This window comes from Dicentrarchus labrax, unplaced genomic scaffold, assembly GCF_905237075.1.
Source record: "Dicentrarchus labrax unplaced genomic scaffold, dlabrax2021, whole genome shotgun sequence".
NCBI lineage: Eukaryota > Metazoa > Chordata > Actinopteri > Moronidae > Dicentrarchus > Dicentrarchus labrax.
The window spans coordinates 17342507-17354976 of NW_026136713.1; the positions used below are offsets into that span (position 1 = coordinate 17342507).

General features: G+C 42.1%; 1 protein-coding gene across 2 annotated transcripts in view; it reads left to right on the top strand.

Annotated features, from left to right (window-relative positions):
* gpc4 (glypican 4) overlaps positions 1-10677 on the top strand; it is a 32154-nt gene extending 21477 nt beyond the window's left edge. Inside the window, exons 3-9 of one of the 2 annotated variants that reach the window (XM_051419241.1) lie at positions 4834-5231; positions 5617-5782; positions 6639-6769; positions 6859-7005; positions 7090-7214; positions 7314-7486; positions 7574-10677. In XM_051419241.1, the coding sequence (XP_051275201.1) occupies positions 4834-5231; positions 5617-5782; positions 6639-6769; positions 6859-7005; positions 7090-7214; positions 7314-7486; positions 7574-7791 (1358 nt within the window). In that variant the 3' untranslated portion in view covers positions 7792-10677. Of the gene's footprint in view, positions 1-4833; positions 5232-5616; positions 5783-6638; positions 6770-6858; positions 7215-7313; positions 7487-7573 lie in introns of both variants that reach the window. The other variant, XM_051419239.1, reaches the window with a different exon arrangement.
* The last annotated feature ends 1793 nt before the right edge of the window (positions 10678-12470 follow it).

Genomic DNA, 12470 nt, shown 5'->3' on the forward strand with positions numbered 1-12470 from the left:
TAACATATTTGAGTTTGGCTTGTTCGGGGTGGTTACATGCCTGTTTTGATGCATTTGTGTGTACACATGCGTGCCTGTGCATATGCGGGTCAAAGACCTTCAGATCTTATGTGTCTGTGAAAGAGAGTGAGGGATAGTCAGTAATAGGGAGCGTGTGTATTGCAGCCAGATGTGAACAGGAATGTGACGTGTCGGAATGCAGTGGCTGCTCGAGCCGTCCCGCCCCTCTTTTTCTCCTCTCTTACTGCCCTTTGTCCCCATCTCATGCCTCACTCTCCCAAAAAACCCTCTCTTTGCCCCACAGACCCTTCTTTCTCTTTCCATCTCTCTCTGCTATGTACAATGAGCTGTTGCTCATGTTTCACTGTATGCATCTTCTCATGTCTTTGCTGCTTTCTTACACAACTCAGTTGGTGCTTTTCTGTGACGGCTACAACTAATTATTCTCTCAGTCAGTTAATCTGCTAATTATTTTTACGTGCCAGTGTTGGATCTTTTAAAATAAAGCCCAATTGGGAAAAGTGCCTGCCACAAGTTCCAAGAGCCCGTGGTGATGTTTTCGGATGTCTTGCATCCAAAGATATTCAGTTTATTGTCATAGAAGATGCAAAGAAAACTAGAACTAGAAACCAGTGTTTGGGGTGTTTTATGCTTTAAAAATTACATAAATTAATGGTAATTTGATTATGAACTTTTTGCTAATTGATTTCCATCGATTAATTGAATAATCATTGCACCTCTACATGTCAGGTTGCCTTGAAGTCTAATTATATATCACAGTGTCCCAAAATCTCTGTAGATAATGATTTGAGACTAATTAACTAAACTATGACATTTGGAAGTTTTGCAAGATTTCTTAATGAAATTGTTGGTGTAAAGACAAAATCTGACAACTCAACCTTTCCTTACTCTGCACCCTACATCAGCCATAGCTGGTGCTTTTATTTATTTCTTTTTCTTGTGAGAACATAAAAGTGCTTGTCACAATAAGAAAGAAAAGGAGAAATGAATTTGTGGTTGAATAAAGGTGAAACTTCTTGGAGCTGCTTTGCATTTGGTCTATTGGGGCTACATGTGGTTAAGTATTTATAATCTGCAAATTTAGTGATGGATGTGTTCCTGTACCATTGTTAAACATCTGAGGAAAATAGCACAATTTCCTCTTTTGTTTTGCGTAACTGTAAAACATCTGCTGTCAAAACTTCTCTGTGGCTTCAGCTGAGAGTTTTTTAAAAGAGAAGTCTGTGTTTCCCTCATGTCATACATCATATCACACCACCAAACAACAAAGAATGATATATTATTGTATTCTATTGTATCATATTAGTCATATTTCTACTAGACAGGTTTTTATTCTAAGATCCAACTTAAAATGTTTTTAAAAACATTACAACAGACTAATCATTTAAAAATGGACTGAACAACTGTAGGGTCATCTATTTGACCAAGAGGGGGCAGCCCTCAAACTGACAGTGAAACTCTTCCCTGCACTTCATTCACCTTCACTCCCCTTTTGTGCCCCCTCCTCATCACTGTAGGCAAGTTGCTGCTGTCTCTGAGCTGTTAGATGTGGGATCTCTTTACAAAGGCCTGCTGTGCTCTCTTCCAGCCGGGCCATTAGACCGTCTCTCTCACTGGATACGGTGACAGGCTCAGGTTGCTGTCCTATTATTTCTCGTTGTCACATCGAGACACCCAGAAGGAGGCACTTCCCGTTTGGTTGAGACTGGCACAGGAAGTGCTTATCATTGTTTTTACTGTTACTGAAGAGGACGGCCGACAATGTTAATGTCATCTAACTGCTCAGGAGAAGAGGGGTGCATATGTGCATAAACACAGCTGCAGCTGTACATGAAAACAGACGCAACAACATACACTCACACTAACAAACTCAGGAAGTGGTGTATGTGATTAGGCAGGCTCTCATCATGCGCCTGGAGCTACGAGTCATGGCCAATTAAGACCAGGGCCAGAAATAGTTCTCCCCTCTCCGTGTCTCCTCACTGTGTGTTTGTCCTGGCCTCAGCCTGTCTGTCCTGTTTCACTGACCCCGTCCAGCAGAGCAAGCCTATGTCTGGGATTTAAGCACTTGGATTAAGGCCCCTTGTCTCCACACACAACAAGAGACATCCATCCAAAGCACTGAAGTACAACAGCAGGAGGGACAGAATCCTATCCCATAAGAAAAGGGAGAAGCGCAGGGACTAATTGGCACAAATAGGATGCAATTACTGCCTGGGCTGGGATTGGGAGGAGCAGAGTTTATAGGGACACGGGTGGGGGTGTGGGGGGAGATGGGGGGGGAGGTTGGAAGCTCCTTGGAGGAGGAAGTAGGAGGGGAGGAGTGGGAGGAGATTGGTCAGCTCCTCTGTTCCTGTGATGGATTGGGCCTAAGATCATTGCTCATAATTTAGGGCCTTCACTGCAACATGTGGAAATGATGACAGGGTGAGGGGAGGGAGAAGGAAAAGACAGACAACTCACAGAGGCAGAAGTTGTCCTTCTCCCTTACATTTCGCTACAGCTTACACTCTCTCCCGTGTAACCTTTCACCTAGATTCTGTCAGACCATTGGCTGAGCGACAGGCGCATTTTTTAATGGAAAAATCCTGAGGGAGTGCTCAGCTCCTCGGCCTGTTGGCAGACGGCTGTGTGTCATAAACTGTTTTTAATGACAATGCAAGATGCCTGTGTAATGCTGCTCATGCTTCAGACCCTCGGCTTGGGCCAAAGAACCCCCCCAACCTCCCTCCGCTGCCACCACTCGCACACACCCTGCACAGGCCGCTCTCTTTATAACCAGTGGGTTTGTCCTAACTCATTACAAGGCTTATCTGTTTAGCATATAGGCATTACCGCACTAATAAACTGTAGGAAGGAAATAGAGAAGTTTAGGGTTGTTCTCCTGCTTCATGCCTCTTCCTCCTCCTCTTCACCTCCTCCGTCTCCTTTCACTGACTTTAAACTTGTGGCTACTATGACATTCCAGGGGTGGGGGTGGACCTTTTGTTTTAATCTCTGTCAATGGAGCGTGGAACTTGGTGCCCTCTCCCCTAGCTTTGTATGTGTGTGTGTGTGTTGGGGGGGGACAATTATGGCGGGGAGGTAAATGGAGGGGCTGCAGTGTTTCCGGTATCCTTGGCGACACAGTGGGGATTTGGAGTTAAAAAAGCCCTCAACTTAACCCTCCCCAAGCCACCATCACCCCTCCCCTACCTCATTTTTTCTTTTTAGTGTGTCAGTCTGAAGTGGAAGTGACAGCGCTACTTGGGGACTGTGTGTGTGTGTGTGTGTGTGTGTGTGTGTGTGTGTGTGTGTGTGTGTGTGTGTGTGTGTGTGTGTGTGTGTGTGTGTGTGTGTGTGTGTGTGTGTGTGTGTGTGTGTGTGTGTGTGTGTGTGTGTGTGTGTGTGTGTGTGTGTATTTGTGTGTGTACTGGTGGCAGGGAGCGTTTAGTGACTCCCTCTGTGAGAGCATGGGAACTTTACATTTCAAAGCCAAGCAGAGGGCACCCAGAGAAACTGCAGTGGGACAGAAGTTTTGTGCGCACGGGGCAGTGAAGGGGAGACAGAGAGTGGGTAAAAAGAGAAAGATGAGTGAAAGGGGGTGAGTGTATGCATGCATGCACGCGAGACTGAAGGTGAAGCATTTTTTTTAGAGAGTCTGAGGAATTCTCATTTTGTTCAGATTAAGAAAGTTGGGGGGCGAGGAGGAGGTGTCCGTGGGAGAAGGGGCTTGGATTATTGGGGGTGGGGGAAAGCGGTGAGGGGGGGCGGGTGATGGACATTCCTCAGGATGAAGTAGGTCATTGTTCCCTGTCTCTAGTGAAGAGAGCTCTCTGAAGGAACTGATGAAGTGAAAGCAGCGGAGGGAGGGAGATGCAAAGCTGGATGGGGTGGTGGGGGGGGTACAGGTCCATATACGGGAGGGGAAGTGGGGAGGGGGTCGCATTATTCAGTAATCCTATTGAAAATGCCTCTGAAGGACAGTCCAAGAGAAGCTGAGAGAAAGGAAAGCGAATGGAATGTGACAACAGAAAAATGCCATTGATGGTGGTCAGTTTGAAGCGGCTTGATGTGGAGAGACGTCTCTGCTGAATGGCAAGTCTACAGAGCAAGGAGCAGCGCCGCTCGTTCAGCCTGACAGAGATGCTCCGGCTCCACCTTTCACCCCTCCTGCTTCACTCCTCTCCAACCGTCCCCCTTCCCATAACACATTCCTTTGCCTTTCATCCAAGATTTTATGCTTAAGCTGTTTCTGTTGAGATACTCAAAATGTCAGGACATGGGCACAGGTGAAGTGGAATGACCACCAATCTGATCTGAAAAGGTGGCGTCCGCACAGGCATAGAGTCAGAAAACAAGGGTGTATCAGGACCTTCAGATGCACTAGCCTTGTGGTCGTAATATTGCAGTTTTGAAATGTTCATTTTGTCAGACAACAACAATCCTTTAGTTATTTACATACACTGTGGTCATGCTGGAATCTGTATATTTCAGTAACTTGATGAAAACCTTACAATGTGCTTGTGTGTAGCCTCATATTTTGTAATGGGATACCCACAAAGTGTGAATTTGCTGTTCCCAAACAAGTAAAATCATAAGCAGAAGTTATTGAGTTAAAGATAGATAAAATCAGCACTCAGTCTCTGTAGATGTCCCAAACAATATGTTATCTATCATACGAATTCAATTTCCTTTGTAACATCTTTAATATAATCCCTCCCCTTAGACGGACATGAAATGTGAACAATGGAAGATTGTTTGTTCTGGTTCTTTGGCAGTCTCAACATTTAGTCATCACACTAATCCCCCTCCTCTTTCTTTTCTCCACAGAGTTTTTCCGTGAGCTTTTGAAAAATGCAGAGGTCTCTCTGAACAACATGTTTGTGCGAACATATGGGATGATGTACGTGCAGAACGCAGAACTGTTTAAAAACTTCTTCGAGGCCCTGACTCGGTACTACGTGTCTGGCAGCGCTGCTGTCAACCTGGACTCCATGCTGTCAGACTTCTGGGCCGACCTCCTGGAGAGGATGTTCCGGCTGGTCAACGTGCAGTACGAATTCAGCGATGCCTACATGGAGTGCGTGAGCCGGCACACGGACCAGCTGCAGCCCTTCGGCGATGTGCCTCGCAAGCTCCGCATCCAACTGACACGTGCCTTCGTTGCTGCACGCACCTTTGTGCGCGGCCTGGCGCTCATGCCAGATGTGGTCAACAGAGTTTCCACGGTAAGTTTAAAGGTGTTTGTGGAGCTTTTATCTTTGCTAAAAAAGGCAGTCTACCAGACACTGAGAAGGTTTTTTCTTCCCAAAAGCTCTGTCCATCCCTCCCTTCTGTGTTTCTGACTTCATATCTGCAATATGGAAAAAACTGGCTGCGGGTCCATTACAGTGTCTCTGATAACATAAACCACTTTGACTGTTCTGGTATGGCATGTTTTTACACTGTAGTGAGTGATTCATCGGTGATTAGATTATACTGCTCTGTGGACTTTGCTTATAAAATTAATGGTCATGCTTTTTCATAGTCCAAGTATGTGTCTATGGTGGTGTTAGACGAGTGTTTTTGCTGTGGTGCAATGATAACAGTCTCCTAACTACCCCCTGCCTCCAGGTCAGCGCGTCTCCCAGCTGTGTGCGAGCGGCCATGAAGATGTTGTACTGTCCCTACTGCTCAGGCCAAGTGGCCCTGAAACCCTGCCAGAATTACTGTCTGAATGTGCTGCGTGGGTGTCTGGCCAACCAAGCCGACTTGGACACAGAATGGAACAATTTCCTCGGTAAGTGACCGTGATGTGAAAAAGGACACCTTCTGCAGCCAATAAACTAACCTAACCTGAGCTGCTAAACCACAATAGTGTTTGATTTGTAAACTGAGTATATTTGAACAGCTCCAAGTTGCCACTGCAGTGTTCATGTTTAACCAAAGAATCATTAAAGTTTGCTCTTATCTAACCTAATCCACTCAGCGTTATCTAAATATTCACCTCTCTTTACCCTTGTGGGCATGAAACCAGTGTGACATGATGGGATTGGTGCCATGATGAAACTGGGGTGATTAGATGAGAGAGATATTTTTTCCAGTGTATTCAGTTGGGTTATTGCACTTCAGTTTAGCAAGACCATGTTTCACAAAGGGACACAGTGTTTATTGTAAAAAAAAAAAAAAACATGTACTAACACATCCCTCATTCTTTAGTATCTTGTATAAGTACGAGAGGGAGGGGTTGTCCAAGTTGTACATGTTGTGACCCACAGGATGAATGCAGCTCCTGTGTTGTATAAACACAGATCCAGATCAGTTTCATTACATTCAGGGTTGGATATGTTCACTGTTCTCACCTGTATTTACAGAGTCTACATGACTCAATCATGTGACAAAAGATGTTTCCCGGCTTCTATACCAACCATTACATGTGTTTATCCCTGGCTGCTGACACTGCTACTGTCTGTGGAGTCGCCTGGTTTCTGCTGCCTCCTCACGCTGCTGCAGCTTTACTCTGCCATAATCTGAGGGCTCAGTCTCACTGGTTAACACTTCCCCCTAGTGGCAACCTTTTGTAACATCAAGCTTAACTGAAGAAATGTGCAATTTGTGCCATTTTTAATGTTATGTTCTTATGTTCTGGTTTCCAGATGCCATGCTTAGTCTAGCTGAGAGGCTTGAGGGTCCCTTTAATTTTGAGTCCGTCATGGATCCCATCGACGTGAAGATTTCAGAGGCCATCATGAACATGCAGGAGAACAGCATGCAAGTGTCGCAGAAGGTCAGTATCTTTTTACTGCATTTATAAAAGAAAGACGAGAGATAAAGATAATCAGTTCTATTAACTTCGCTTCACTTCATTTCTGGCAGGTTTTCCAAGGATGTGGTCAGCCTAAACCAAGCATGGCCTTCCGTTCCGCACGCTCTCTCAAGGAAACAGGCTTTACCGGCCGCTTCCGTCCCTACAGTCCTGATGCCAGGCCCACCACCGCTGCAGGGACCAGTTTAGATCGACTGGTAAGGACCAAGAACTACTACAGAATACTTTCGCTTTGCTTTATGTTATCATGTCTGACTTGTTTTTGTGTATTATTCATGCAGACAAATGATGTGAAGAAGAAGTTGAAACATGCAAAGAAGTTCTGGTCCACATTGCCAGAGACCGTGTGTGCAGGTGAGAGGATTGCACCTGGGGACGAGTGCTGGAATGGAACAGCAAAAAGCAGGTAAGATACACACACTTACAGGATCTAAACTGTAATGTTTGTGAAGTATTGTAAGATACTCACAACATGCTTACTAATATTGACTCTCACTCTACATAGGTACGAGTCAGTTGTCATGGGCAATGGTCTGGCCAATCAGGTGTCAAACCCTGACGTGGAAGTGGACATAACAAAGCCAGACATTGTAATCCGCAGTCAGATTGCAGCTTTGAAGGAAATGACGAGCTGGCTCAAAGCTGCGCACAGCGGCAATGACATCTCCATTGATAACGGTGAGGATGGTTAACCTTCTTCAGGATTTTCTTTATGACATAACATCTAAGTTGAATACATCTGACCATTGTATCATTTCTTTCCAGATGAGGATGGCAGTGGAGGAGAGGAGAGCGGCAGCGGTTGCGACTCACCATCCTGCGACACAGATCGGGACATCTACTTCTCCACTCCACCGAACACCGGCAATCCCCGGGTTAATCAAGTGGTGGTGCGTCCATCAGCTGCAGTCGCCTCACAGGGAAGCATGGCGCTGGCGCTCTGCGGGCTGGCTCTGGCCCTTCTTGCTCCCCACTTGAGATAAAACTGGCTGGGCAGGGAGAGGAAGAGAACGACCAGGAATGACGGAGCGAAGGGGAAAACTGTCAGAGAGACTTTAAAAAGACTGCCTTCAGGACCTTGGACTGTCCGCCATTTGGGGGGGGGAGACTCTTAATATTACAATAACTTCACTTTTAATTATTTGTTTGTATGTTTTTAAGGACATCAGTGTACAGCAATATGATTTTCTTCCCAAGAAATCCACCTTTTATCCCATTTTCCCCCAGATAAACCTTTACTCCTTATGGCTCTTTTGGAGCTACACTATGGTTCTGCTTGCAGCATTACAAACATATAATTGTCTTGTTTTGGCAATTTAATCTCATAATTCATTTTTGTGCCTTCTTCAATGATTGCCATCTGACAACTAAACAAAAAGCGAGATATTTGGTTGAACATTGAGTGCCTGTGGTGGGACATATTTCTGAGGATGTTCTTTCTTTACATTATTCAGAGATCAACAAATTATGTAATGTTGTTATGAATATTAACAGTTTATAACAATCGTTTTTTTTTTTTTTTTTGCACATTATGAATGTGCATACTGTGAATGTTGGTGTCTTTGCATTTATACATTTACATACATCAGCCGGTCAGATAGGATGAAGCTAGCTGTCTCTAAACTAAGGAAGAGTTGGAGCTTTTGTTTGCTTTGCTTTGGAGAGACTTTAAAAATCTTTCATCTCTCAGAAATACAGTGAGAGAAGTTACAGCACAGGTATTTATGTTTGACCTGGAGATGGAATCATTCTTTAGAAGAGCTTTTTGGGGCACTCTGCGAGCCCAAACATGCATATTGTATGTCTGCTAAGAGCATTATCACAACCTAACTTTTTACATTTTTAATTTAATTTCCTCAGCTTAAACAGTTCAGTAGTAAGGTCATACCTCATGCATGCTCTCATTGTCAATGCAATCTCGTGATGTTGAGTTTGAAAGTGTCTGATAGAGTTGAGATATGTGGCTGGCATCCTGGTGAAAGGTAACTGGCGTGGAAGAGGAAGGACTCCCCTGGCATTACCCCTAAAGAAGGCAAAGCTGACAAGTCCTGAATGCCCTTTTTGGTACTGTAAGCTCAGTTCAGCACAGAGGATCTGACTCTATACAGTCTTACTTGTTTGAAAAGATAAAGGTGGCAACATGTATGTTCAGAGCATTTCACACTAAACTAGAGAAGCGGAACAAAAGACAGTGCTTTGATCAAATTAAATCAAGAAAGATTATTTTAATACAGGGTTTTATGTTGAAGAGGTGTTGTAATTTTTAGCTATTTTTGGTATGAAGATATATATTAGGTACTACAGTGGATTTTACTGCTAGTTTTAGGTGGTGGAAGAGGACAGTGTGCACAGATATTGGGGGCACTTTTTGGTCAGTGTGCACAGTTTTTGGGGGATCTTTTTTTTTTTTTTTTTGCCCACATCCCCCATCCCACAATACACACTTGTACCTCTTAAATGGCCTCTGTCAGTATAAATGGACTCATCCTGAACCATTTAATCTACCTATCCTCATGGTTCTCATGTCAACTTGAGGTGGAATGTTGAAGTATTGTCACAAGTGCTACCAAAATTAATGCAATGTATGGTGCCTGATCTTTTTTTTTTTTTAACCGTGGTACATTACTAGCAACTTCTTGAGGTAAAAAAAAAAAAGAATGTGGATGTTGATGATTTGTATCTATTATCTGCTCAGATTCCCTGGAAGATGTTTGAGTACATTTTTACCATCTTCTGTATCTTCTAATTTGATAATCAGGTCTGTTAAGTTGCATTACCTGGACATTTCATTTCTAAAATGATGCTGCCTCATGTAGCTTTGTACAGTAACTTATGCATGTGTTTTAATGTCACTGCAAACATGCTTTTAGAACTGACATAGATTAAACAAAATACAGTATTCAGAATGTTTCGATATGCAAAACATATGTGAAAATAATAAATTTCTCAAAGTGATGGATTAAATTGATCAGATTTGGGGGGTTTAAATATGCATTTTTGTAAAAAACTGAAAAATGGATTTGCATGTTTCACATTTGCCTGCAGGTCTGAAACAACTGGCTGCAGTTTAGACACTTGGTAGTCAAGATGCCTTTTGTTTGGCTCTGAAATTGACAGGTTGATTGTAAGCTTGCATGACATTTTCTTCCAAAAAAAAAGTTATGTTCCCAATTAACAGACTTGGAACAAATCAACAAGGACATCAATATTAAGAATCTGACTTTGAAAGGATTTGATGAAACATCTAAACAACCCACTTTAAAATACTGAAGCCTTAATTTAAAACGCTTACTTGGCATTACTTCTGCATGTGACCGGTTCAGTTCTCCTAATTTTTTTGTGTTCCACCAACATTTCTACAAGGGCTTGTGCATGTGTTCGTGTCATGTGGAAGAATTGTGTCAAGTGTGAAGAGACCCAATTTTCTGAGAGTCAGGTTTTGGGTGATGATGGTAAATGTCTGTGCTTGCGGGCCAGGGCAGCAACATTTTCAGGCGGGCAGGAGTTGGTCCAGCAGCCGGATGTTGTTCATTTGATCCACAGAACAACTTCAGTCCAGTGACTTGAAAGTTGAGTTGGACATGTGTTGAAAGCCTTTCATCAGCCTTTGGCCCACAAGAACAGAAAGGACTCATTTTCTGAGGAGAGACTGAGTGACTGAAAAAAATAAAAAAAGTGTGTAAATAAAGAGCAGCCGTTTTAGATGTCTCTAAAAGAGGCCGTAACAGTTCACCAGATTTTTACTTGTCAGAGTATCTCCTAAATGTTATGGAAAAAACAAGATGAGATAGATGTTAAATTGTAAGAGAAAATGTATATTAAACAACATTTCTTAGTCTTGTTGAAATAAAGACTGCCAATATTTAAAATGGTTGTGAATTGTTTCATTTTATCAACTCTCTTGATTGACTGGTGTCACTTTATTTAGATGTTTAAGTGTCCGGAGTTTCAGGTAAGAATCAACATAGTGTGAAAAGTGGTCAAAAATTTAGTCTAAATAAAGCTGATGTAAAATGCTGCATTAACATTTTTAGTTTGGGGGATCAATGTTTAAAAAAAAAAAAAAACAGGTTGTGTTTTCTTTGAGTTTGTAAATAATATTGTGCCATACACAAAATGACAAAAAAATGTTGTGGCTTTGTAACAGCAATTAAACTACAATATAGTACAAGTAGACTGCAGCTACTCCCACTGTCCATAATCTGAATACTTTAACTTATGGTCAAACATGCAGAAGGCTTTGGCCACAGCCCATCAGCTGCCTGGTACAGAATAAATGGATGTCGCACAGATCAGGCAGAAAACACATTGTCTCAATGTTACCAGTGTTCAGTATTTAAAGGTCCAGTGTTTAACATTTCTATTGACAGACATGGGACATAATATTAATGTATGTTTTAACAAGTGTATAATTACCTAAATATAGGAATTGTTGTGTTTTTGTTACCTTACAATGAGCCGTTTTTGTCTTCAGAGGCTGCAGGTCGTCTTCCACGGAGTCTGCCATGTTCAACCTCCATGTTTCTACAGTAGCCCAGAACAGACACTGGCTCTACACAAGGTCTTTTGAGTTGTTCGAGTTTCACAGCCACCGTAATTTCTCCTACATACTTCTCATTCAGTCACTTGGGACCTTCTACTTCACTGCTAGATGCCACTAAATCCAACACACTGGTCATTTAAAGACAAAGCTACTTTCTGGGAATCAGTCAAATTACTTAATAAAACTAAACGTGTATGTTACACTTGTTTTTCATCACATGTTAGTAGAGATCTTTCTGCTCTAGATAGTGAATGTGAAACATGGAAATTTAGTGATTAAACAATTACATGTCATCCTCTAATGGTATGTGATTCAGATTTAAAGCAGCAAATTCAGGGAAAGAAACTATCACTATTTTCCAGATGACAGTAAACCATGACTTCACTGTTGTGGGTGGTTAGGCGTACTAGTACAATAGTGCACACTGCTGGGCGCACCCATTGGTGATGCTGGCTGTGGTGGTCAGAGGTGAAACAGATTTAAAGTTTTCAACCCACTGTTAATGACTTACAGAGACGTTTCTACTAATACACATGTTGTTTTTGATTATAGTGGGCCTAGAGAGTCACTATTTCTACATTTCACAGGTTTTAGTCAAAACAAATCAGACAATAACTCAAATTATATTAAATTTAAATGGATTTAGTATGTTTTCACCAGAATTATATTCCTCATAATGTGGAGAGGGCTTTGAACCAGCTTGGGGAATACTTTGCCCTGTTAAATGCATAAGAATATGGGTGAATGGAAAAGTGATGCATTTAAGTCCAAGATCTTAACTACAGCCCTGCTCGCAACCAACTCACTTGGTGTTTTCACTCCCATTTAACAGTGACGGAAGACCAGTTATATACTGTTATATATTGTTATACAGTTATATACAGTTATATACAGTTATACACTGTTATATACAGTTATATACAGTTATATACTGTTATATACTGTTATACACTGTTATATACAGTCATATATTGTTATATACAGTTATATACAGTTATACATTATATACAGTTATATACTGTTATATACTGTTATATACAGTTATATACAGTTATACACAGTTATATACAGTTATATACTGTTATATACTGTTATATACTGTTATATACAGTAATATAC